Source organism: Pseudonaja textilis, chromosome 6, assembly GCF_049901715.1.
Source record: "Pseudonaja textilis isolate UNSWEBS1 chromosome 6, rPseTex1.2, whole genome shotgun sequence".
Taxonomy (NCBI): domain Eukaryota; kingdom Metazoa; phylum Chordata; class Lepidosauria; order Squamata; family Elapidae; genus Pseudonaja; species Pseudonaja textilis.
The window spans coordinates 61,462,284-61,489,782 of NC_141995.1; the positions used below are offsets into that span (position 1 = coordinate 61,462,284).

General features: G+C 37.4%; 1 protein-coding gene across 4 annotated transcripts; it reads right to left on the reverse strand.

Moving 5' to 3' along the window:
• Positions 1-1,756: 1,756 nt before the first annotated feature.
• Positions 1,757-27,166, reverse strand: GUCY1A1 (guanylate cyclase 1 soluble subunit alpha 1). Of its 4 annotated transcripts, none has more exons than XM_087936691.1 (9): positions 26,889-27,166; positions 11,370-11,781; positions 9,950-10,011; positions 8,588-8,643; positions 6,875-7,584; positions 5,691-6,176; positions 4,995-5,138; positions 3,885-4,039; positions 1,757-3,663 (listed from the first exon to the last, which is right to left on the reverse strand). In XM_087936691.1, the coding sequence occupies exons 2-9, from the start codon at positions 11,613-11,615 to the stop codon at positions 3,462-3,464; spliced, it is 2,061 nt and encodes a 686-aa protein (XP_087792817.1). In that variant the 5' UTR covers positions 11,616-11,781; positions 26,889-27,166; the 3' UTR covers positions 1,757-3,461. The 4 variants fall into 4 exon arrangements, with proteins under 4 accessions (XP_087792817.1, XP_087792818.1, XP_087792820.1 ...); XM_087936692.1 differs by lacking the exon at positions 26,889-27,166 and adding an exon at positions 26,551-26,865; XM_087936694.1 differs by lacking the exon at positions 26,889-27,166 and adding an exon at positions 26,403-26,865.
• Between the last annotated feature and the right edge of the window lie 333 nt (positions 27,167-27,499).

A 27,499-nucleotide genomic window follows, 5' to 3' on the forward strand; every position in this document is an offset into this window, starting at 1 on the left:
GACCTCCAGCGGGCCACAAATGTGCATGTGGCTGCTCAAACGGTCAGAAACAGACTCCATGAGGATGGTATGAGGGCCGGACATCCACAGGTGGGGGTTGTGCTTACAGCCCAACACGGTGCAGGACATTTGGCATTTGCCAGAGAACACCAAGATTGGCAAATTCACCATTGGCGCCCTGTGCTCTTCACAGATGGAAGCAGGTTCACACTGAGCACATGTGACAGACATGACAGGGTCTGGAGACGCTGTGGAGAATGTTCTGCTGCCTGCAACATCCTCCAGCATGACTGATTTGGCAGTGGGTCAGTAATGGTGTGGGGTGGCATTTCTTTAGGGGGCCGCACAGCCCTCCATGTGCTCGCCAGAGGTAGCCTGACTGCCATTAGGTACCGAGATATCCTCAGACCCCTTGTGAGACCATATGCTGGTGCGGTTGGCCCTGGGTTCCTCCTAATGCAAGATAATGCTAGACCTCCTGTGGCTGGAGTGTGTCAACAGTTCCTGCAAGACGAAGGCATTGATGCTATGGACTGGCCCGCCCGTTCCCCAGACCTGAATGCAATTGAGCACATCTGGGACATCATGTCTCGCTCCATCCACCAACGCCACGTTGCACCACAGACTGTCCAGGAGTTGGGAGATGCTTTTGTCCAGGTGTGGAAGGAGATCCCTCAGGAGACCATCCACCACCCCATCAGGAGCATGCCCGGGTGTTGTAGGGAGGTCATACAGGCACGTGGAGGCCACACACACTACTGAGCCTCATTTTGACTTGTTTTAAGGACATTACATCAAAGTTGGATCAGCCTGTAGTGTTTTTTTCCACTTTAATTTTGAGTGTAACTCCAAATCCAGACCTCCCTGGGTTGCTAAATTTGATTTCCATTGATACTTTTTGTGTGATTTTGTTGTCAGCACATTCAACTATGTAATGAACAAAGCATTTAATAAGAATATTTCTTTCATTTAGATCTAGGATGTCTTATTTTTGTGTTCCCTTTATTTTTTTTGAGCAGTGTATAATGGAATACAAATATTCATGTCCCATCAGTCACAAATTTGTGAAATGTGTTATATAATATGATCTAAAATAATATCTAATTCTCTGCATCATTAAACATACTATTTTTATTACCATGTGCTACAATTGATTTTTCCTCATTTCAGTGCCTCTGAAAATCAGCTATCCATGAAGGACTCGGAACATTGCAATGAAAAAGTTACTTGTGTAGTTTTTCCTCCCATAATAGATGTGTTGCACCGCATGAACTGTGTGGTATCATCAGAAGTCCTATGTGGCCTCTGGATACCTAGAAACATGGTTTCCAAATTTGATAGTACTACATTTCATTTTAATATAAATTGGAAATGAAATGAAATGAGTCTTCAATTTCTCCACCCATTTTTTTTTTCATATTATGGTGGTAGCATAACTCCCAAAGGACAAATACGTTTCTTAGTCTGGTTATGCGTCTCTCAGGTATGACATGGAACAACGAGCCCTAATTAATAAACATACTGGCACTAGTGAAGTGGAGTAAGCATGTCTAGGTATTCAGAAATATTAGGAACTATAAGAGTAATGTGCGTTTGTTAAAAATAGAATTATACAGGATCTACTCAGGACTGAAAAACATAAGGACTGACTTAAATTAAATGTTGCCCTATGACATTAATGTTATTATTAAACTTAACTGGCAAATAAAGTATACCAAGGCAAAATAATTTTTGTGGTATCGAAATTCTGTACATGTTTTCTGTGTAATTTTTTTTATTGAGCTCAAACATTACCATTATGCATTCAAAGTCTCTATATACATATATTTGATTTATAAGTCCTCATATTTTCCAATATCTGTGCTATGTTAATACTGTTAAGCAAAGATTATACACATTTTAATCTAAACTGTTAAAATTACTTAACTTGAGAAAACATTTATTGCTATTATAGAGAACAGGGTATATACAGGATGTGCTTCCTATAAAATGTGTGCCTCCTAAACTTAAAATGCTGTTTGAATATAGATTTTAGATTTGATTATTTTAAATATTACAAATTTATAGACAGTGCTAGCAGTGACTAGCATCTTTTGTATACTAGTTCTAAAAATTGCCAACACCATACAAATAGGGAAATAACAATCCTACATATGTTTACTCATATGTCCTACTGAATTCATTGGCATTTATCTAGAAAGGTGCAAATAAAATTGTCATCTAAATGACATAGTTTACCTCTTAGTATCTCCAAAATCTTTGGTATTATCACCTGACCAAAGCGTTCTTGTTGATGTTAAGGAACAAATATTGCAATAGTGAGTAATTTCAATGGCCTTCTCATGAACTGGATAAAACATATATTCTTTTCATGGAAAGGTATATATTGTAGATAATATTAACAGTTGTGCATTAAAAAAAAACTAGACATAGAATAAAGTAGAGGCAATTCTGAATTTAAGTTCATGTAGTACACGGGTGTAAATATTGCTTTATAAGAAGCACAGTGTCATCTAAGTTAATTTATACACAACTTGAAAATTGCCAAGGAAGACAACCATAAAAAAGACATTAGAAGGGAAAAAAAGCGCACCAAGAATTGGGTTTCAACAGACAGGTATGAAATCCAGATATTCTGGACTATAATTCCATAAATTATGGCTTTGGGGGCTGGGGTTATAAATGTTTTAGTCTAAACAGCTTGTCGACATCCTTAGCAGTAAGTAGACCATAATGTATGGCTGCACTTTCCAATTCCTTATGAAATCATTTAGAAAAATTCACTAAAACAGCTGTGACATTCACCTGGCGCTTGCTATTTACTTAATTAAATAGTTATTTAATTTTTATTCCACCTATTACTTTATAAATAACTCAAGGTGATGAATATACATATTTCCTCCTCCCATTTTCCCCACAACTGTCCCACAAGGTGAATTTGGCTGAGAGTCACTGGCAAGGTCACCCAGTCAGTTTCATGCCTGAGGTGAACTCAGCCTCCTATCTTCTAGGCCAGTACCTTGTCCACTCTCTTAAAAAAAGAAGAAAACTGTGGTACATGCTCTGATGCTCTCATACAGCCCAGATAGAGCTGTAGAATGCTGAGAAACTGTTGTGAAAGCCGATTCTAAAACTAGGAATTGGGGCAGGTGCAAAGCACCCATCTGACTTCAAAGTTCATTGCTTGGAGGGACGGAATTCTTCAAAGGTAGACTGTCTCTGTCTTGTTACTGCTTCAACTATTCTTTTTTATACAATGAATATATTATCTCAATAAAAATTCCACATAGTATGCAATATCCTTTTTATCTAAAATTTAATACTGGCTTTCAAGTGATTAATAAGCTAAAGTGCTATTATGTTTCTTTAAAAAAAGGGAAATAAAAACTCAGAAATATTATAAACACACACACACACACACACACACACACACACACAATATGTTATCTCCAAAATACAATTTAATCCACTCCTGTGGATGTCCCCAAGAAATTTGTCTTGTCTTCTTCAGCACCTTCCTTCTGAAACCAGGCCTTTGCGCCTTTCCCTTGAAGATAAGCCTCAAGAAAGTAACAGGTGCCAGGTATATCGCTTGGAAAGTTGGAAGGAAGCTCTTGCCTTGAGCGAGGAATAAACACGAAGCCAGGGTGATCCTTTATCAACCTGCAATGTGAATGAAAGCTATCATTACATATTTCAGATATTACCTGCAGATCTCACCAGCATAGATAGGAGGATGTAAGGGCTATCACCAGTACATACAAAGCAATAGGGCAAGAATTCAAAAGAATGCCATGGGAGAGAAGGAAGGTTTCGGATTATTGTTAACAGTAGTAAGAAACAAGCTGCAAACGCAAGTACTTGACATGGTAAAACTACTATACCTATAGGTAGTGGGGCTAACGTTTATTTTCCTAGGGACACTGCAAGATTCAAACTTGTTGGCAAGTGTTACGTTGTTTCCAAACAGGCAGTAACGGGGCATTTTTACACCAACCACACCGGCAAAAACAGAGCCAGAATGTAGTCCTATGCGCATCTTTTATAAGAGAGAAAGAAGAAAAAGATGTTAAAAATCATAACCACATTTAGCCAAAATGAAAATATTATTGAGTTCTACATATTTCTATACGTCAGGATGAATTGTGAGCTCAGCTTGGAAGCTGTATTCAGTGGATTCCAGTGCTTAAATTTACAGGTTTCTAATGAATATGAATTACTTGAGATAATTCTAATCTATAGTATACGCAAAGATTCAACCGCAGCCTATAATGAAGAAACATCAAAATCCCGAGTCTCAAACACATACAGTATGTTATCACTGTTGCATGTGATAATATAATAACATACTAAGCATTATATACAAAATAGTCTAAGAGCAAGCACCATATCTCAAAATCAATTTTGCAAAAAAAACACCCAAAATTTGTTTCTCAGTCATCTTCTACTCAAACTCAATTTTACAAGCTTGGGAAATTTTAAAAAAGCAGAGCAACAAATTATATGATGTCATTCATCTGTCCTACTATTGAACTGTAAAAAAAACCCTCAGGTTACAACAAATAGATCAATGCATCATTAATATGAAACATTGTTCGCATATTAAATTAAATTGTGTGTGGAAAAAAGTATACACAGTAATATTACATGGGACAGGAACAACAGAAGACGGGATTTTCTGAAATCAGATGATCATTGCAATAACATCAGCCATCACTCCCACTGACAAAAGAGTGGCTAAACGTCATAACAGTAACACACGAGTGATAAAAAAGATATAAGGTTTGAAATTTGGATTTGATATATTTAAATGAAGGGTGCTAGTTTTATTTGTATTAATGGTTTTTTTTTTTAAAAAAATAGCAAACTAAAAACTTGTTAAGAACTATGTCCAGAAAACCCAACTGTGAGTCTTCAGCTGCAAGTATCACTTTGGGAGAAGACTGATTACTATTCCAAAAATAAGTGAAGTCGTGTTCAAATAGCTTGCTAACCTTTATGGATTCCCCATGTGGTGACATCACTTCATTGGACAGATCCATCATTTTAAGTGCCATTAGTGCAATCTGAATTGCATGGGTTTCATTTTCTTTATGCAAGCCTCCAGCTACACAATAGGCATCTCCAATGGTTTCTACCTAAACATTAAAATGAACAATTTATAAGATGAAAAATTTAAAAAGGAAACCTAAAATGAAGTTTGAAATGCTTGTGTCAACCATGTTTTTCCCCAAACCACCTATTCTTTTAGTCAACATGCATAGTTCTGTTAAGCAATCTATCAACTGCTAAATATTTTTGCGTAGCAAAGTCGGATTCATTTTTGGCAATTCTTTATTATAATAAAAACATTATGTCAACATATTTACCCTGAATTCTACTTCTTTGAGGCACTACCCGCTACCCCAAAGCACTTTCTCATAAATAGTGTCGTTGAAGTCAATGTCTTTCAAGGCAAATGTAGTAAAGATTGCAGTCTAAAGCATATATCGGTAATTTCCCATTTTGAAGCTAAAATATCAACTTGTAAGTTACATTAGGCTTCCTACTTGATTACACTTACAGTTTAGCTGCAAATAAACATACTCCATTATATATGTTTAAAACCTGTCATATTTTTGAATCAAAATAGTTCTTCGTATCCATTCCCTTCTTTTGCAATTATTTCTCTTGGGGAAACCACTCTTTACCTTGTAGATATCCAGTTCTCCACACTGATAATCAAAGCGAGTGTAAAGATCGTTAAGCATGGTGATAACCTGCATGGCTGAACACTGAGAACAGATTGCAGTGAATCCTACAATGTCAGAAAAAAGCATTGTGACATTACTAAATTTCTTGGCCTGCACAACTTGTCCTTGCCATAGCTGCTGAGCAACTTCCTCGGGGAAAATAGAGCACAGAAGATCAACCGTCTTTTTCTTCTCTTCTTCAAGAGCTTGATGAGCTTTTTCAAGGGTTGCTTTGAGCTTCCCTAATCTTTTCTTCAATCCATCTTGAGCTCTGGCTTGTTCACCTATTAAAACAACATCCCTAAGTGCGTTATGAATTGGAATATCCGAAAGATACAAGCCACGTCCTGTGAAGTCTTCCAGTCTATCCACACAAGGAGATCCCAAGAATAAAATGGCATTAGACTCAATAATGTAAATCATTTGTCCTTTAAGATCCATAACCTAAGCCAAGAGAGAGAGAAATGAAGCGGTGAGAGGATTCTGAAGCTCCTTAACATATACAAAGATAACAAAAATAAACTTATTTACTGTGGTATCTATCCACATTCCAGGCAAACAATTATGCATTTAACAGGTTTTGATTTTCTGATGCCTATATTCTACCTTATCTTCTGATAGCTAGTTTGTCTTCTGATAAAGTTACTTATAAATGTGTACGTTTTTCAAAGTATCTCTAGACTTTTGAAATTTTCATCAAGATGAATATCGTCTATTAATCTGAAGACCTAACCAATGTTTTGCACAAATGCATGCAAGAGCATCTCCCGCTTTTGAAAAATCTATTGTACTGACTGAAAATAAACATGCATAGAGGAAAGATACAGATTCAAATATTTAACATGTGTCTCTCCTTCATAAATTCACAGTGAAGAGTATTAGATGAAAACCTTAAAAAGTGGAGTGGATCATCTACACCAATCAATGATAGGCTGGGTTCATTCATCATGATTAGTCATAATCAGACTGGTTTTATGGACCATGACACTGTAGGCTATGAATTATGGTTGGTGGCTGATTTATCCGAACAAAGATAATTAAGCAAACTGTAGCTCACCACAGTACATACAAGTTGAATCACAGTCTCATATTTAATTAAAGAAAAATGGATTTAAGCAAGAAATGATACATCCAATTCTTACCCCTGTTGACTTTTTAAGAACTTTGTCTCCTCGTCTCACTCTTATAGTAAACTGCATGTTCAGCATTGTCAAGATCCCACTAAATGTGCAATTTATTTTAGGAGCTAAAATTTCAAACCACTCATCAAACTGTGGCTTTGCTTGAAATTCTCTTTTGTTTAATAACCTCCTGATGCCATTGCCAACTTGCAAAATATCCATGGCCTTGTCAAACATGCAATGGAAAGGAAAGGTCTTACAGAACATAGAAGTAGGAATGACAAGAGAAGATTGGGGTTTACAAGGTGATAACGATGGCTTTGTGCTTTTGATGTTCACAGAATATAACAAGTAAGGTTGATCAATAAACTCGGAACTGTCTTTGCAGAAGCTAGGTGGCATTACAATTACTTCCACCTCCATGTCATACAAAATGAGAGCCGCTGCCTTAATAATGCCAGACAGGATGAGGGTAGTTGGTTTTTTGGGGGAAAAATAGTATACATTTAAAAAATTGGGATCTTTTTCCAAGCACAAAATTGAGACTTCTTCAACTCTGCCCATTTTTCCAGCTTCTTGGCAATGAGAGCTCTGCTTCAGAAGAGTACTGAAACTGTTTAAAAAGTCTTTCAGGCTCCCCCCAACAACTCCAAGGATGTGTTCGTCTTCTTCATAACATATTTTGAACAACTCTTCGCCAAGGGATTCTCTTATAACAGTGACTGGAATTCCTGCCGGCAATAAAACATTTGGATTACCGATATTGTTCTAAATACAATCTTTAAATTCCCCCAGTCAACGTAGTTTTGATTTTCAAAGTACATTCACCTTTCAATTCCTTTACCTAACCCTGTTTTCTATTACTAAACATTTCAGATAAATAACTATTTTACATCATTTTCTGAAATCAGTTTTTCTCTCCTGAGACCTTATATGGTTGGAGCAAAGTATTATTTTTCTTCTTGCTCTTTTATTTTATTTTTTTGTAAAAATCTGGTGAGCAGTTATTATTGGCTGTGGCAAGAGAAATGTAACCACCAACTAGGCACATACCACAAACTTTGGGGTGCAATTGCTCTTATTAAAAATTACTATTGGTGCAAGTGGCAAATGTAAAATGGGTCACAAGTGGATCTTTAACCCTTTTTTAAATTTAATCTGCTCTTAGCCATTTGGCCTTCTGAAATGAAAAGGACAGAAATGCAACGAATTAAATGAAAAATTTAAGGATAAGAAAAAAAAACTCTGATTGCTGCTTTTTCCCTACTAATCAAGGCAACAGATTCTACAGATTTGGAGTTCTGTACAGCTTAACATTTAGTTTGAATTTGAGATTATCTGAGATAACGTTTAATTTGATGTTTTTCACAGAGAGACACCATTAGAGGAGATCTGCATTCTAATCTTTTATTCAGGGAGCTGTGAATAACATGTGAATAACAAAAAAGAAGAGCATAAAAATGGAGTATAAATATCTTACATACACACACACACACATATACATACATATATAGTTAGCAGTGTCGACAATTTCGTGCCATGCTATCAGAGTATAAGGGATATAAATTCAATATTGTTGATTATCTGTCTGTTCAGCTGCGTGTTTTCCTTTTGACAGTAAGACATTAAAGAAGACTCTATGTCACTAGTAGTCTTGGTGGAACTTGGGTTATTGGGGATACTAAATAAACTGATTCTAGTGTTAGTACTTGCTAGTCATAAATATATAATTACCAGCCAGATTTGCATTATCAGTGAGTAGCTTCTCAAAATCTTTTTCCTCACACTGTCTGTAAAGGAAGAAAATACAAAATTAATACTACAATTGTCTAGTAAAGACAAAATAAAATTTAAATATACACACTTAATAAAACAACAAGTAATGTATCAGGGTTTAAAGTATAATCCTCATTCTTAGTTTGGTTTTCCATTTATCACAAATTAAATGATGATCACTCTAAATATATATCCAGTGGTGGGATTCAGCCAGTTTGCACCAGTTCAGGAGAACTGGTTGTTAACTTTTTGAGCAGTTTGGTGAATTGGTTGTTGGAACAAATCATTAGGGCAGAGAACCGGTTGTTAAATTATTTGAATCCCACCACTGCATATATCCATATACAGCCATGAAATTCTGATCAAATCTAAATTTGAAAACTGACAGAACATGCAGCCAAATCAGTTTGCTTGCAACTGCAGTGCCACAAATAGATCATAACTCTTGTTCTGATTATATCAAATTGGTTAGAGAAGCAGCTAAAATGTTAAGAAATGGTACAATCCAACCTGAAGTCTGGCTTTTTGGCATCTTCATAAAACATATGTAAAACTTTTAAGCTGTCAGTTTTCATGACTCAGGACAGCACAGCTTGAAAGGAAAGGAAAGGAAAGGAAAGGAAAGGAAAGGAAAGGAAAGGAAAGGAAAGGAAAGGAAAGGAAAGGAAAGGGGCACAAGCTATTTTCAAAGTGAAATATTTTACTCCTTTCTCCTACAAAGGAGGTACAACTCAAGATTCAGTCTTTTAACCCTGTGTTGATGAAAAAGTCCAAATTTTTCTACTAATTTATAGTTCAACTTCTTTGCTATTTAGAACAGAGGACACTATTTTATTGATCAGCACAAACTGAGTCCCCAGGGCCAAAGCTGCAAAAATTTGATGATCACAAAATGGCAACAAAGATCATATTTATATACATTTTTATTGCCACTGTGTGGTCTTCTTCATACTTCTTGTACTTATTGGATCAATGGGACAGAAACCTTTGCTAACTTACAGAAAAATCCCTCAGAGATTTGTTACTTCATTTTTTATTTTCTCACCATTTTTGTAAAAAAAAAAAAAGAGTGTACATTTAATAATGTTAAAGCCTTTTTTTTAATAATATACATCCCTGTACCAACAGCATATTAAGTGTTACAATCCAAAATACCAAGAGAAGAAACTATACTATAAAGCTGCAATTCAACTATGACTTTGCAAGTATTAAAACTTAGCCATTATACAATAGGAAATTGAAATTAATGAGGCAGCAATAACTGCTAGATAAATCTATCACTCTTTTTGAATTTAAATGCTGCAGCTGCAGATAACTCACCTGATTTCTGTTATGTTATTATTGGCTAGGCTTCTTTGAAATGCAAGATACAATTTTTCATACTGAAATGAGAAAAGGTCATATTAAATCAGATTTCAATATGTAATATTGGTGTCAGAGAGAACCTGGTCTTTTAAGCAGAAGGAGAGAAAAGGCCCAAATGTCATTTAGCTCAGGTGTAAATCCATTCTATATATTTAATAGAAATATATACTTAATTAGGAAGGTCTCTTTCAGAGAATCTGCACATAATGTGTGACCTTTTGTCAACTACAGTTTAGACCAAGAGTAGTTTCCTTTCTTTCTTCAAAGAAAGGCATATTGAAATTTACATAAGCCAACAGCAGGACTGAATCCAGGAACATCTTGTTTAAGATAGAATTCTACCTCATACAAAACAAAAACATACAGATTTTTGGATTGCCAAAATTCCTAACTATCTGTTTGCGTAGTACACAAGGATTCTTCATCAAAATAATCACATCCGTATACAGATCATAAATTTGTGATTTCATTTTAAGATACATTGAAATAATATGCTCACCAGGAACAGCTGTTACTGCACTAACATTTTTAAAAAATGAACAGTGCACTTATATTTCAGAATTATTCTCCATTGCTCCTCAACAATTCGCACTCAAAGATTATGGCTTTAAGAGATTTCTGGTTAGCAAATTTCCAAGAGGAATGAAGGGGACTTGTAGGTTTTCTAAGCAATTAAGCCAGGCCTTTGCACAATGCAGGTTATCCAACGATAGTTAACCAGACCCCAGCAATCCTCAATAGATGGTTGTCCACTCCTATTATCGATCCATCAGAATAGCACATTTGGGTGGCTACTATATTTAACATTTGTTGCCATTTTCATTATTTATTGCACCAAAATTTAAAGACATTTAATGAAAGGAAAATAGGTATAAAGGAAGATTACGTTGCCTGAAGAAAAGCTTTAGTGCTGACTTTAGTATTTTACATTTGAAATTAATACCACAGAAATATTTCTCGTTATTAAAACAAAATGTAATTAATAATTATGTTTAAAAGAAATAATGTATCAAGGATTTTTAAGTTTCATTTGATTCCACAATTTCTAGTTTTTAAAACTCAAAGAAAGTAACAAACACAGACATTTATTGGTATTTTCAACTTCTAATTCTATTTCAACTATACTGTATTCTCCACATGATTCTTAGAACAATCTCTGATTGATGTCAATGGAGACATACAATCAGATCCGGGACATGATAGTTGAAAAAATATTCCCAAGTAAAAAATGGGTAACATAAGCTGATCTTCAGCTAGTAGAAAGAAAGGCTACCTGTATCAACATGTTTCTAATAGTCTAGAAAAAAGATTGGAAAGGGGTATTTTTTAAAAAAAACAACACAGCATCTTCCAATTGCTGTTCCAAACAACTTACTTCTGGAGAGATGAGCTTGTAAATGCTCTCGGCTAAAGTATGCAGAAATACTCGGTTCCTGCTGATCTTCCTTTGAGGCAAGTTCCCACGAGGGACTTTCTCTCTGCAGATGGGCAAAGAAGCCGTAGAACTGTTGGGCACTTCCGCACATTCTTCCTCATTTTCATCTGGAATGCAACTTTGGTTGAGCAAGGAGAAAGGACATTCGCCAGTGATCTTCAGCTCTTTCAGTTTTGTGCAGAACATACTGTACAGATCGCGGTTATAAAATTGTTGTATATCTCTAGTTCGTGCTTAATGTGCCACTTCCATTAACCAACAACAGAAGAAAGAAGCTAACAGTAGGGATTCTTCTGGCAAATTACTTATGACTGTAAAATCAACTTCCAAAACAACTTTATCTTCTTTTAGTCTGCAACAAAAGGGAAAAAAGTGAACGGAGTATTATATTATACTTTGCACTATATTAAAGAACCGGCATAATTTCTCCATTCTCAATTTCTGATCTCTATTTTTTTGGACATCTTATTAAATTATACAGTAATTGGTGACATAATAAGCTGCAGGCACATGAATTCTTACATTCTTCTCTTTTGGGAGCAAAAGAAAAAGATATGAAAACCCAGTTTTCACTAGGTTGCCAAGAAACAGGTATTTCTGGAACAATGAAGCAGAATCAAACTAAATCAATTTGGGGGACAATATGAGAAAAACAGTTCTGAAGAAAGTCAATTGTATAACACTTTAATTCTTTTATATATCATATATCAAATGGGTAAACTCTGTTTTTATTGCTTCCCAAGGCTAAAGATTTTAACAGATTATGGACTGGATGCCAGTTGAAAAAAAAAAAAGCTTACATGATACAGCATGATGGTCTGCGGGAAACTATCTGCCTTGCTTACAACCATCTTCATATAGATTGCTGTAATATTTATTTATATTTTTCTTGGTGCTTTCCATTTAAGTTATGAAGATAACTTTAAGCTGGTATCATCGTATCCTGGTTGTAAAAGGCAGCATTTGCCCCCACATAATTAATCTGGGTTAGATAAATGGAACCAAATCTAACCCACAATTTACAAATTGGTCTCACTTCATAAAACACACATCTAGTCCACAAACAGTTCACCTGGCACTAATTTGGGTCAACTACAACATATAATAGAAACTATTTCTGAATTCAGAATGAAGAACAGATATGCTGTCAACTGAATTAGATTGGAATTCTATAGTGACTTCCTAAGATCCATATATATTTTTTTTGTTCTCAAAAATAATCTGATTATTTGCCTCCAGGCACTCTCCCAGAAGAAAAGAAATAGAACTAAAATATATTGCTATGAACTAGTGTCAGGTGTGTTGCTATGGAAAGAAAGAAACCATCCAGTCATCCATCTATCTATTCCTTCCCAACTTTTACCAACTGGGAATTAACCTCTGTCATAAGCAGTGAAATCAGCTTATATTTTGAGGGGGAAGCATAGATGGCTAAGAAAATTGATGATAATGGCTGAAGGCATGTGAAAGTTTCCTTACAAACCACTGAAGCATATTAGACAGAAAATTATTTTTTCCCAGCTCTGCCTCCAGATTTCATTCCTGTGGTTCCAACAGCATTTAAATATGATTACTTTGTATGCAGCTCTGCAGTTTTCTAAGAGATTTTGTAGCACTACAGGGCAGTTGACTACCCAGCATGATGCTGCAATCTGTAATGTTGGAAAGTAATGAACCATACTTCAAAATAATGTGCAATAACAGAAAATGTGTGAAAATTAATTGTAACTTCATTGATATATATCTGAACAATTAAGTATTCTATTTACATAGGTAGAAATATCGTTAATTAAAATGTATATATAAACAGATTGCAGTTTGGGATATTAGATATTAAGACCTAGAAATGTTGAAACTGAAGTCTCAGCTCCTCAGTGAGCAAGCAGTTACTAAGAAATTGAGGAATATTAACTGTCTAAAAGAGAGATGTCCCTCAATTTTAATTTAAAACCCTGTTTAGAAGTCAGGGCTTTGTAACAGTCATTATTATTACAGAAGGTTTTGGCATTTAGTCTCCTTCCAACTGGATCTTCCTGTAAACACAGTGATTTATTTGATCCTTTAATACTTGACATTTCAAGCCCAATTTACTGGAATTAAATCCAAAGTAATTAGGAATGTATCAAACTGACTACAAAAGGATATTCTAAAGTAGCATAACATTTTAATTAAAAGACAAAATGCAATATAATATTTGAGATTTAAAAGCAATATTAATATGCTCTCATTTAATACCTAAATTTTATGATATGATATATTTAAAAGTATACATAGTACTGTTATTTTATTAACAATGGGAAACATATTTATTTTAATACTAACATTTTAAAGCATGATTTTGATAGAAAGCAGGGTTCTTGACTGAATAATATTTAAAAAAAACAGTGGACAACTATAAATGGAGTTTTGATCACATCTTTCAGAACCTTCATTTTGAGTTCAAACCTTAAGAACTGTGACACAGGGACAGAAAACTATAATAAAACCTCTGGGTCACTAAAAGACAGATCATAAGACAACATGGCTAAACGATTAGCATTTCTCTTCTAGGAGCCATAGTTCAAATCTTATTTAAATTTACCCATAACTATTTTTAATTAAAAAGGAAAATGGGTCCTATCATAGTTTAACCATATTAGGTATACTTGGCACATAGCTAATTTAAGAACAGTTTGCTACAGTTAAGTGTTATACTTAGTCACAAAATCAGCAATCAAAGTTGAAATTTCTAACAGAAAACCAAACAAAAATTTGAGTGCAAGGTGCAATTCCAAATCAGAGTAGCCATTTTAATGCATTTCAGTGCCATTGTTTCACACAGACTGTTTACTAGTATCAGCTATAGCAAGTAGAAGCAAAATAATGCAGGATGCCAAATTAGTTTTTTATTTTCATTCTGGTTTTTTTTGTTGCCTTTAAAACCTTATATACAATATAGATATGAAGTCTTAAACCATTTATTACATTCTTGCAGCATATTTCTCAGGTCCATCATTGTATTCTGGTGTTCTGCCATTGTGCTGGAGGCAATGGGGTCCGCTATGCTTGGGAATTAGGGAGAAGGACGGTCTTTGGAAAGAGGACGGACGCCTTTCCCAGCCAGTTTTTACCAGGGTCGTGTCCTGAGCGTGAACAGTGATTTGTCTAGCACCTCATCATTCTCAAAACATCTTCTTGGCATCATATTGGTTGCCGGTGGACTGGTCGGGGGTGTTGGGATTGGGAAACTGAAAGAATTGATTTTGCATTGCGTGGAAAGTTCAGGTTTTCTTTACTGCAACCAGTTTCTCATAGTAAAAGTTATTTTGATTTAATTCAATGGATTCAAGAGGGGGACTACTGGGACAAGCCTGACATTCGGTAGAATCTGAAATAGTGGTCAACCTGGAGAGACCTACCACTCTACCCTGGGGACCATACACACAATGTTGGCTAAAGGCAACGACCAGGAGGAAGGCGAATGCTGGGGAAAGGCTCATCCAGAGCGTTTCACCCCAGGTGGATCTCTGAGTGGACGAAGGAGGCTGGAGGCCTGGGAGACTCATCAAGACATCGAGACTCATCGAGGCATCGGGAAGAAAGATGACTGGGAAGGAAGAGCCAAGGGAGTAACCCTCACCTGTGGCAGCCAGGGAACCTAGCAATGGGAATGGCAACCAGACCAGTGCATGAGCAGGGGAAGAACTTTACCCCTATCCCCAAAGAGTACTGGGACCTGAGGGGAGTGTTCAGTGAAAAGGGATCAAATGAGCTCTTGCCTCGCCAACTAACAGACTGTGCTATAGAGATTTTGCCAGGGGCCAAGCTACCTAAACCAAAGCTCTACTCAATGACCCCAAGAGAGCTAGAAGAATTTCAGTTGTTATTTCTTCTATCCATGACTTAATCCTGATCCAGAATTTTTAACTAACTTTGAGAAATTTGAAATTAATATTTTATTGTAGAACTATTACTAAAGACATATAAATTGTTAATTGTAATAAATATAAGGCTCAATATTTTAATTCAAACAAATATGGAATTAAGACTTTATTATAGGATGATTATTTAAGATTGATAATTGTTAATTGAAATATGTATGAAAACTAATATGATATTGTAGGGAAAGAAATGACATGTGGAATATGATAGAAAGAATAATAACATAGTTTATGGTAATAGATAAAAATGATTATATTATTATTAGAATGCATAATTTGTTAAATGAAATAAATTTGTTAAATGAATTTGTGTATTACAATGAGATTAGAGAGGGACTTTGTTTTAAATATATAACAGTGGCATAATTAACATTAAGAAGGGGATAAATACCAGAAAATGTACATTAATATGAATTTATGAATAATTACTTAAATAATATAATTTGTTAAATATTGCAAATATGACTCTTAAGGGAACATGTATAACAGAAAATGATAAGAACATAGAGAATGACATAAAGTAGCATATGGGAATGAATACTGATTGATAAAACTGGTAATACATAGTAATACTAAGTTACTTAAGAAAGTTAATAGTATACATTTGAAAATAGGGTAATGTTTGTTTTAAAATGTTAATTGACCTGGAACCACACTGTTCACACAATGTTGTATTTTTAGAAATAAAAAATAAAAAAAATAATTTAAAAAGAGATTTTTTACTAAATTGGACCTGCGGGAGGTGTACTATCGGGTGAGGATCAAAGAAGGGGATGAGTCAAAACCACTTTCAACTGCCCATTAGGGTGTCTCCAGTTTAACATCCTCCCTTTTGGCCTCCGAGGTGTTCTGGCTGTTTTCATGCAACTGATTAAAGAGGTATTACACAAGCACCTATACAAGGGGAAGTGCTCCTGTATTTAGATGACATATTAATTTATATGGAGGTGAAAGATGAGTATATGAAGTTGGTGAAAGTGATTCTCAAGAAGCAAAAAACTGCTAAACTGTACACCAAACTCTCTAATTATCCATTTCACCAGAGCAAAATAGACTATTTGGGCTACCGTATCTCTCACAAAGTTGAAATGGACCCCCAAAAGGTCCAGGCGGTACTGGACTGAGCTCCACTACACACCAGGAAGCAATTGCAAAGCTTCCTGGACTTCGGCAATTTCTACCAGCAATTTATCCCATCACTTGCCCAAATTGCATTCCCCATCACTAATCTTTTGAAAATGAAAGAAGCAGCCAAACCTAAAAGCAGCTAACCTCTAAAATGAACTATGGAATGCCAGGCAGGATTTGAAAAGCTCAAATGTTAGGGACATTGCCATTCTGGAGGGGGCAGGTTGCTGGAGCCATATTCTTTGCATGCTTCTGCTTTTGCTATAACACATAGTATCTAGGAAGGGGGGCGGGGCAGGTCTGCGCAATAGATGGGCTTCCTCCCAGCCAGTTCCAGCCTGTTACCAAGGTCAAAGCACCCTGAGAATGAACTGCTATTAAGCTAACATCTCAGAGTTCTCACACCTTTGCGGCATTACATTGACTACTGGTGGACTGGGGGATTGGAGTGAAGATGAAAAAATAGCTTTGTGTGGGAATTTCAGATTCCACCTGAATTCTCTGCAGGCACTTTCTCTTGGTAAATGTTTCCTTTTGAACTACCACCATTTCAAGAATCATGCTTTCCTGAGCAGACAGCTGAGGCAGGTCCTTACAGTCTATTTGCAACTGAACCTGTCTTAAAACACTCAGATCCAACCACTTCATTTATTATTTGAGCAGATGCTAGTAATGTGGCAGTAAGTGCCATGCTTTTGCAGCAAAACAAACAAGGAAACCTTTCAAGCCTTGCACTTACACTTCTAAGAAACTGTCAAAGACTGGACAAAGATGGACAGTTTGGGAGAAAGAGGCTTATGCTGGGATCTTGGCTTAGAGGCATTTTCTAGAATGGAACAAGGTACTTTTGAGGTGTGGACCAACCACAAAAACATAGGAATGCTGAAAACCCCCTGAAAGCTGTCGCCCAAAGAAGTCCGATGGGCACATTATTTTAATCGATTTGACTTCATGCTACTTCCCAGGGTGTGTGTGTGTGTGTGGGGGAAATATCCTGGCTGACGCTCTGTTATGAATGCGTCAGAATAGATAGATGTGGTCAATCCATTAATTCCATCGTGCCAGCTGGCTGCGCAAGTGAGAGAAAACCTCAGATAGACAACAGTGCAACAGTAGCTCTTAAAACCTCACTGCAGGAGGACAAGTGGTTTCAAAGTCACAACAATGAATGATCCATATGGGACAGACTAGCTTGGCTGGGGGCTAAATTGTATGTGCCCGAAAGCCAGAGATTATTAATCCTGGGTAAAAGCCATGACTCAAAAGAGAGACATTTTGGCTTTGTGAAGACTTTGCATCTAATTAAGGAGCAGTTTTTATGGCCATCGTTAAAAATGGACATTGAAAACTATGGGACAAGTTGCCCAATCTATGCCTCTGCCAAACGTGGCAAGGGAAAACCCCAGCGCTCCTGCGACCAAGCTGAAAGCATCATGGAAGGAAATCTCAATGGACTTCACAGTAGAACTCCTAGAAAAGTCAGGAAACAACTGACTTGTCCTCCAAACAGATACACTTTGTCCCATGTCAAAAAATCCTCTCAGCCCACAAAGCTTTTTGTGCAACATATCTATAGGCTGCATGGGGCCCCACAATATAAAATTTGACAGGGGAATGCAATTAACTTCCAAATTCTGGCAGGAGTTTTAAACCTCTTTGGGGCTGACCAGGGGCTTAGTTCCAATTATCACCCCCCAGTGAATGGGGTGTGTGAACGTTTGAACTCAGTGTTAGAACAATATCTCAAGTCGCAATGGTGGGATTCAATTTTTTTTTTACCACCGGTTCTGAGGGCATGGCTTGATGGGCGCGTGTGCATGCCAAATGCATGCAGAGAGGGTTTGCTACTGAGCTTCTCCTGCAATCCTGCACTGTGTGTGTTAAACGCACAGCAATCCGCTGTGCCACGTGAAGCAGCTGAGCTTCAAAACCAGGAAATAAAGGTCAGAGTAGAGCCGAAGCGGGTGGTCAGGCCCAGCAGCTGATCGTTGGAGTAAACCGGTTTGCTCACAGATAATCCTTGGAGCATCAGTTCGGACGAACTGGGCTGAACCAGTACAATACCATCCTACTCAAGTGCTATATTAATTATCAACAAGACAACTGGACAGACCTCTTACCATTTACAGAGGTAGCATATGATAATTTGGGACATAGTAGTACCAGATTTACCCCTTTCAAAATGGTTACAGAACAAGACTTTACTCCCATGTTCGAGCTGCCTCTTAATGACCTTCCTGTGCCTTCCCAATTACGGAAAACATGGCTGATCTTGAGAAAATCCCTTGCAGATACAAGGGAGGCATATAAAAAGCAGGCTGACAAGAAGTGCATAAAAACTTCAATGTCTTCAGTGTTGGTGACCATGTTTATTTATCCACTCAATACCTGCAATCCCAGCAATCGAAGAAATTAGGACCCAGGCATGTGGGTCCCTTACCCATCAAATGCATTGTCAACCGGGTAATGATGAAATTAGATTTGCCTGAGTCTCTTTACTGGATCCACCCAGTGTGGCAGTTTGTTAAAGACCAAGATCACCTTCCCACTCAGAGGTGTGAGCCACCTCCACATGACTCTTTAATGATCGGAGTAGAAAAACATTTTGAAGTTATTTTAGATTGAAGACATTTTAGATTCCAAACGTCATTGGGAAAAGGTGCAATATTTAGTTGCTTGGAAAGATTTCTCCAAATCTCAGAATAAGTAATAAAATAAAATTGGAGAATATACTATATTCATGAGCAATTGATTTCAGTTGCTACACTGGCCAATTTGTTTCTAGGGCCAATTCAAGGTGTTGATCATTACCTTTAAAGCCTTTGCGGCATGGGTCAGGGATTTGTCCATCCCACCGGTGCTGGCCAAAGAGGCCTACTGCAGACCCTTTTAGCCAAGGGAATTGCAGCTGGTGGGGGCCAGAAGAGCCTTTTCTGCATGGTCCCACCCTTTAAAACATTTTCCACAGGAGATGAGGTCCACCCTCACTCTTCTGGCCTTCACGAAATGCCTTAAAACTTGGTTATGCTGGTTGGCATTGAGCCCTGAGGGAGAAGCTATTGACTGGAGGTGGCCAGTGTAGTAACAAGAGAAATAACCATCAACTCTCCACTATAAACCCAAGTTTTTTTTTTGTTTCTTTTAATCTCCTCTAATTTGTATCTGTTTTTATATTTTTACAATTTTCTATTTCCATGTATTTTATTATGTTGTAAGTCACTCATAAATAAGTAAGTAAATACAAACAGACAGACTTTTTGGCCTGGTCCTGGTCCATATTGATCAGATGTTATTGGACTACAACTACCACAATCGCTCATTTTACATGTTCCCAAAGTCTGAAGAAAACTAGAAAAAAATGTTGTCTGCCAAAGACGTTAGTTGCCAGATGGTATGTCAAGGTTTTGTGGTAATGGTGCTTTTTTAATAAGTAATTTTATCTCACTATAGCAGACAAGTAACAGAGGCTTTGTTGTGTGCAGAATACACTAACTTTTCTGGAAACAGCTCAATGGTTGATTTACTTCAAAAAAGCAGACTATAGGATCAAGCTAACAGCTGCTTAATTAAAGAATTGCTGTATATTTTGAAATGTGGACAACCAATTAAGGATCCTCTAAGGTCTTGAGGGATCATGAAAGCTGTATTTCAAAAATATCTGCAATCAAACATATCCCTGCTTTAAAAAAAACTAGCAATGAATAACAATTCTACAATATATATTTGCTGTTCTTTTAGTGGTTCTCATTTGCATAAAATAATTATTACAAACTTTGAATTGTAAAATTCTTTCCACCATTTTTCTTAAAATTCTCCTACTGTTTGTCCCAAAGGTGCTTTTTCAACTTTGTTTTTCTTTGAAGATATTTTGCTTTTCATCCAAGAAGCTTCTTCAGCTATACTGAGATTTCTTTATTTTCAAAGCATGGCTGGCTGAGGAATTCTGGGAGCTGAAGTCCACAAGTCTTAAAGTTGCCAAGGTTGGAGACCCCTGGGCTAAACCATTAATATCGAGGTTATACAATATAATATATAATATCATATAATCTGGGATCAATTTTCTAAGAGTATGAAGCCATCTTAATACCTTAGCATTTTGAGACTTTTTCTTGTTAATCAGGCCTGATGATTGTTTCTCTTTTGTCTTCCTCGGCACATATTCCAAGACAGAACTCTATTTTAAAACCCTAAGCAAGTACGATTGAGTTCCAGATATGAAAACAGCAGATATGAATTACAACATTTATAATGTATTTTTTTCAATAAGCACATTTATTCAGATGGCCCATTACGTTCAGTTTAACTTGCAAACAGATATGTGTAGAGACCTACAGCTATTGGGGTAAATCCTTACAGTACTTATTCTGAAATGTATTTATAATATTGCATGCAATTGTTATTAATATATGTAACTCTGAAAAAAGGGATATAAGAACTGATAGGTACTATCATAACAAATTGTCTACACTGCAAATCACCCCCTTACAAAACCTATCACTCTTCCAACGATATTTCAGTCATTCTTTCCATCCACCTTATCAGTCTTCCCATTGTTTTACGTAAGCATTTTTCTAACCCACCTTCTGCTTCTATCATGCCTAAAATATCATCATTCCTAGAAAGCAGCCAGCTTTTTGAATTGTTAACTAGATTGTTCTTTTTGAAGTCCACAATACCCTTAGTCATCACCTCCAAATCCATCATTTGAAGATGTCTTATTTTTCTCTTTTTCAATGTCTAATTTTCACAACCATATGTTACTAGCATATTCATCGCTATCATTCATTTGCAGTGAATACAAACTGGATTTCTATATGTTTAAAGTCCTCCATCTGTGAATTGGTATATTTTAAATATGGACAGGTATATATATCAAGGGGCTAATAATTCGATGTATATGAACAATGAATGCTACTTTTCTAATTTTCAATTTGTCACTTTTACAAACATAATCATTTATTTTTCATGGCTTTTCCATTGACTTTGCTTGTCAGAAGGTCACCAATGGTGACCACATGGCCTGAGACACTGCAACTGTCATAAACACACACCAGTTGCAAACTTTGATGACGTGATTGTGGGGATACTGTGACAGTTATAATGTGAAAAACAGTTGTAAGTCAATTTTTTTTCAGTGATGTTATAACTTTGAACAATCACTAAACAAAGGGTTGTACAGAAAAGAACACTTGTAAGTTGAGGAATACCTGTATACAATTTTATTTATTTTTCTCATACTTACTTTTTACATTAACATGCCATAGAAGAGGAGTTTGGTATTTTCTATTAGGCATCTATTTGCAATGCATTCTTTGGAGAATATATGCAAGGCAACATCTTACCCCATTTCCCATTATTTTCAAAGTGTGTTAATGACAACAAATTAATTTCACTAAGACTTCCAAGCCAACTACCTTGGAATGTTATGAGTTTTGACACTTCTGTGATTTAAGGTAATGCCCTCCAAGGAATTCTGAATAATAAAAGTTAACTACTTTGTTACTGTTTAAGGAATACGAATTTTGTAAATATATTTCAATGGTAGTACAGTATATGAAAGAGGTAGAAAGACAAATGGAGAAAACACGTCCCTCCTGGCTTTAAATACCAATGAAACAAATTATGGTACAACTGAGACAAGGCATACTTCTTGTATATATTTTCCACTGCAGTGGAATTCAGACAATTCAAATAAATGTCTTTGTCTGATTTTATTGTTTTTAGATAGACCCCTGATCAGCTGTCTCACTTTTCTGTCCAGCACCAAATTCCGTAGTCTCCTGACTGACCTGGCTGACAAAATGTAATGAGATACAATCTTAGCATCATACTCAAAGTAATGCACAGAGATGACCATAAATTAATTCACTGAAGAATTAGATGTCCACAAATTCAGAAATACTGATAACACCCATTAGTTACTTTATTCATCCAGTGAAAAAGACTGCTGTGTCTCTAAATAAGAATATTAAATTTCAACATTGTAAAGTAAAATTTCAATAATCTTTCAGCTCAGTGATATGTTTATTAACAGTATTAGCCATTCTTATTCTCCAATGTTATTTAATTGAACTTGATTTTCTTACTCCTTTAAAATTTTATGAAAGGCTCCTTATTGTCATAAGTTGATCATTTGATATGTTGTTCCAGTGTTACTATTTCATCAAGATGAAAGGTATTCTCTTCACTAGCCTTGCAGTGCCTATCAAAAGGTAGTTGTGAATAACATGCATGTAATAAATGACAAGGTATCAAATCATAAGAAAGTACAATAAAGTTGCAAAGATTCTTATGATATATTAAAAAGTTGGAAGCATTGTAGCACATGCTTTTGTATTACCAAGCTCCATTTTTAAATGCATTTAATAGAGTAAGCTTGTAGTTATGCCACAATAAATTTACTAACTCTTCATTTGCATCTAAATTCCAACCAATAATGAAATTTTAAACACTTAAAAGTAAAAAAGTGGTTAAAAATCAGAAACAAATACATAATGCTTAGCTTTCACTTTTCCTTCATCCCAATAATAATTAAACATTCAAATAGCAAACATAGCACAGAAATCCTCGCTATACATCTAGCAAAATCTTGCAATCTGATGTCAATATACTGCACGAGTCAAAAAGAGGGCTGTGAAAATATCTACAGGCCCCTCACACCCCGGACATAAACTGTTTCAACTCCTTCCCTCAAAATGACACCATAGAGCCCAGAACACACCAGAACAACTAGACACAAGGACAGTTTCCTCCCCCCCAAACGGCATCACTCTGCTAAACAAATAATTCCCTCAACACTGTCCAACTATTTACAAAGTCTGCACTAATATTACTGTTAATCTTCTCATCACTCCTTATCCCCCCTCCCCTCCCACTTGTGACTGTATGACTGTAACTTTGTCACTTGTATCCTTACGATTTACATTGACTGTTTCCTAGTATGATTGATTGCATATTGTACCCTATGACTATCATTAAGTGTTGTATCTTGTGATTCTTGACTCTTGAGGAATGTATCTCTTCTTTTATGTATACTGAGAGTATTTGCACCAAGACAAATTCCTTGTGTGTCCAATCACACTTGGCCAATAAAGAATTCTATCTATCTATGTATCACACCACATGTTTCAATGTTTGGTTGACATCAAAATAAATGATGTCAACCAAAATGTTTATAACTAATACAAACAGGCCTTTCAGAGGACAACATCCTATTATAATAAATTCAAAATGAATCTATTAGGCATAGCAAATTTTAATCAATTATTTTCTAAGCTTATGGAAAACAATACGACTATAAAATAATTTGTAAACAAATGAAACCAAACTACAGTAGAAAACAAACTGCTTTTTGTAAAATCTGTTTTTGTATTCATTCCACCAACCAAAGCTTGAAATAAAAGACAGTTCTTTTAAGAAACTGAAAAATCGAAGATTAATTTTTGTACATCAACAAAATTTATCTAGTATTCTACTAAAAATGGTTCTTGGTAACTAACAAAATGATAGACAAAATTTTAAAATATAAGTAAAATGTAAAACTAAATATTAAAATATGAGCAAACCTAAAACAATCTTTAAAATAACTAACTTGTTTTGTTTACTTGGCTACATCTTGTGCTGCAATATATTTGGAGCTAAAATATTTAGAAATAGCTGTCTCTATGGCTGCAAGCTATTGTTTCCGCTATTCATTAAAATGAATGTATACATCAATAATAAATCAATTAAAAATAGAGCAGTTGGTCTTTCACTTTTAATAGCTGTCTGACGAACAAAATTCCAAAAGCCAAGTTTTTCCACAAAAGAAAAGATACCGGTAGCCTTCAAAGCTGTGGAGTTTCCTTCTGCTTGAAGACAGTTGCCTGGTACTATAACCCTATTTTCCTGAAAGACTTTTCTGTGGGGAGCTGATTTCCTGTTTATTTCACAATACCATGCAATTGGTTTTAGAGTTTATCTTTTTTTTCTCTCATTGAAATGTCTGATTAAATGACATTCATACACTGCAGGCTTTCATTGTTAGGATGCATTTCTTCACCTATTCTACATATAAAAAGGCAGCGGTCTAAGGAAATCGTGCATGAATTTGGAAGGAATCCATAAACAACCATTCTTACCCAGCCCCGTTCAGCTCAGCCAAACGACCTGGCTGGTCAATGACCCTTGCAGCCTAATCTGATCCATACCAGTTAATGACTACAAGAATAAAAAGGGGAAATCTTGTCAATCCTCCAAAATCCAGAGGCAGGCAAGAATCAGAAGCAACCAATCCATCAGTAGAGCAAACCGTCTTAGGGCTACCCACGTCTTGTGGGAATCAGTCTTACGAGTGGGCAACCAAGGGTTCTACACCAGAGAGGGAAGCTACTTTTAGAGGCCGAGATACAGTCCAGGGATCACTGAACCAGGGGTCTCCAACCTTGGCCACTTGAAGCCTGGAGGACTTCAACTCCCAGAATTCCCCAGCCAGCTGGCTGGGGAATTCTGGGAGTTGAAGTCCTCCAGGCTTCAAGTGGCCAAGGTTGGAGACCCCTGCGACTGAACCACCGTCAATCTTCAAGGAACGCCAGCCAGGGTTGCAAGGCTGCAAACCTGACTTAGGAGGGGCTCTGCTCGCCTGTTCCCACGAACCTGCCCCGCTGCCAGTTCCTGGAAGCCCTGACCTCCAGGGCCTCATGCCAGGCCATTTCCCCTTCAGCTGCGCGCGATCCGTGGGAAAAACCCCAGGCGCGCTCAAAAGGGGAAGGCGGGCGGGGGGGATTCTGCAGCAGCGGGAGCAGCTTGGGATCGCGGGACGGGTGGCCGGATGCGGCGCAGGGGGGGAAAAACAAACCAGACAGGCTCCTTTCCAAGAAAAGAAGGTAGCCTGATGGTGGTGTGGGAAGGAGGATCTAGCCCCGCTGCCACCTGTAGCTGCAACTCGAAGCAGCCCTGCCTGTTACTGATTTCTGTTTTATTTCTTTAGTTATTTTTGTCAATGGCTTGCAATAGATATTAAGTATAAACATACGTAGGAATACATGGATACATATAAGAAAAATAAAAAGAAACAAGAGGACAGGGATGGTGGGCACATTGGTGCACTGATGCAATCCCCCTACAGACCTCTTAGGAAAGGGGTGAGGTCAATAGTAGACAGTCTAAGGTTAAAGTTTTGGGGGTTTGGAGAAAAAAAACCACAGTCAGGTAGAGGATTCGTAAATCCTGAAGTCGTATTTCCTGCAATCAAGTTTGGTGCAGTTAACCTCATTGAGTTTGTATCTATTGTGTGCTCTTGTGTTGTTATCGTTGAAGCTGAAGGATTCACGGACAGATAGGACATTGCAATGTATGATTTTATATACTATACTTAAAGGATCGGACTTCGTGGAACATACCTGACTCTCTGGTTTCTTCCCCAACCCCCCAAAACTTTAACCTTAGACTACTGACCTCACCCCTTTCCTAAGAGGTCTGTATGGGGTGTGCATAAGCGCACCAACGTGCCTACCGTCCCTGTCCTATTGTTTCTTTCTTTTTTCTTATATCTATCCATGTATTCATAACTATGTTTTTACTTATACCTATTACCTTGTAAGCAATTGAAAAGCCCAATAAGTAAATAAATAAAAATATATCCATATCCATGTATTCATAACTACGTTTATCCTTATACCTATTACCTTTTAAGCAATTGACAAGCCAAATAAGTCAATAAATAAAATATATCCATATCCATGTATTCATAGCTATGTTTATCCTAATACCTATTATCTTGTAAGCAATTGACAAGCCAAGTAAGTAAATAAAACTATATCCATATCCATGTATTCATAACTGTTTTTACTTATACCTATTACCTTGTAAGCAATTAAGCCAAATAAGTAAATAAAAATATATCCATATCCATGTATTCATATCTGTTTATCCTTATACCTATTACCTTGTAAGCAACTGACAAGCCAGATCAATCCATCAAAATAAAGAAACCCTCTCGGGCTGGGATGGAAGAGTGCAAAAAACCCGCCGGTGGGATTTACTACAGAGGCAAACGAGCTCCTTCCATTCCCGCCTCCCTTTCGCACACCGACCTGCCTCGGCTGGACGATGCCCGGGGAAGGGATCCCGCTGAAGCCGACCACGAAAGTAGAAGCGAGGGAGAAGCGACGCCCGCCCTGGAAACAACCGAGGCGCCGCGGCTTAGCCAAGCGAGGCTGCAAAGCGCGAGCCAAGACAGGGCGGGGGGGCAGCTTTTAACCCTTCCCCGCGCCCCCATACACACGCACACACACACACACGCACGCACACACACACAGACACACACACACACACACACACACACACACACACACACACACACAAACCCCTTCCCGGCTCCTCTTGCGCTTGCGCTTTTCTCCTGGAAAACTAGGCGGGCGGGCGCAGTCACCTGTTCAGGATCGCCTTGGGGCGGAGAGAGAGAGAGAGAGAGGGAGAAAGAGCGACATTCCGGGGCAGCTCACGAGCGGCCGGTCTGGGCGCTGCTCCTCGCTTCGGGGGCTGCCGCCGCCGCCCCAGCCGCGCTCTTCGAAGGGCAGCGAGGGGAAGGAACGGCAGGCGCGCTCCCCCCCCCCCCCCCCCGAAGGCGCTCAGCCTTTTCCCGGCTAATTCATGCTGGGAAGGCGCGTCGGGGCAGCTGGTTTCGGCTGCCCCTCCCGGCCCCTCCCCAGCGGCTCCCTCGCTCTCTCCCGGCTAGAAGGCAGAGGATGTGGGTTGGGGTGTGTGTGTGTGTGTGTGTGTCCGTGTGTGTGTGTCCAATCAGCGAGCGCCTAAACTAGAACTCGGGCGGCTGAGGGGAAAAGCCGCGCACGAAAGAGGCGGCGGCGATGGAGAAAATCGCGGATTCGCTAGTATAAAGCGGGTTGCCAGACGGAATAAAGACCTTTCCTCGTGAAAGGCATACATCTGAACTCCCAGGCAAAATGTACACGGGTTTTGTCTCCTGGGCAGCGGTCCCTGCGTATCAGAATACCAGAATTGTGGGAAATGAAAGCTATTGGG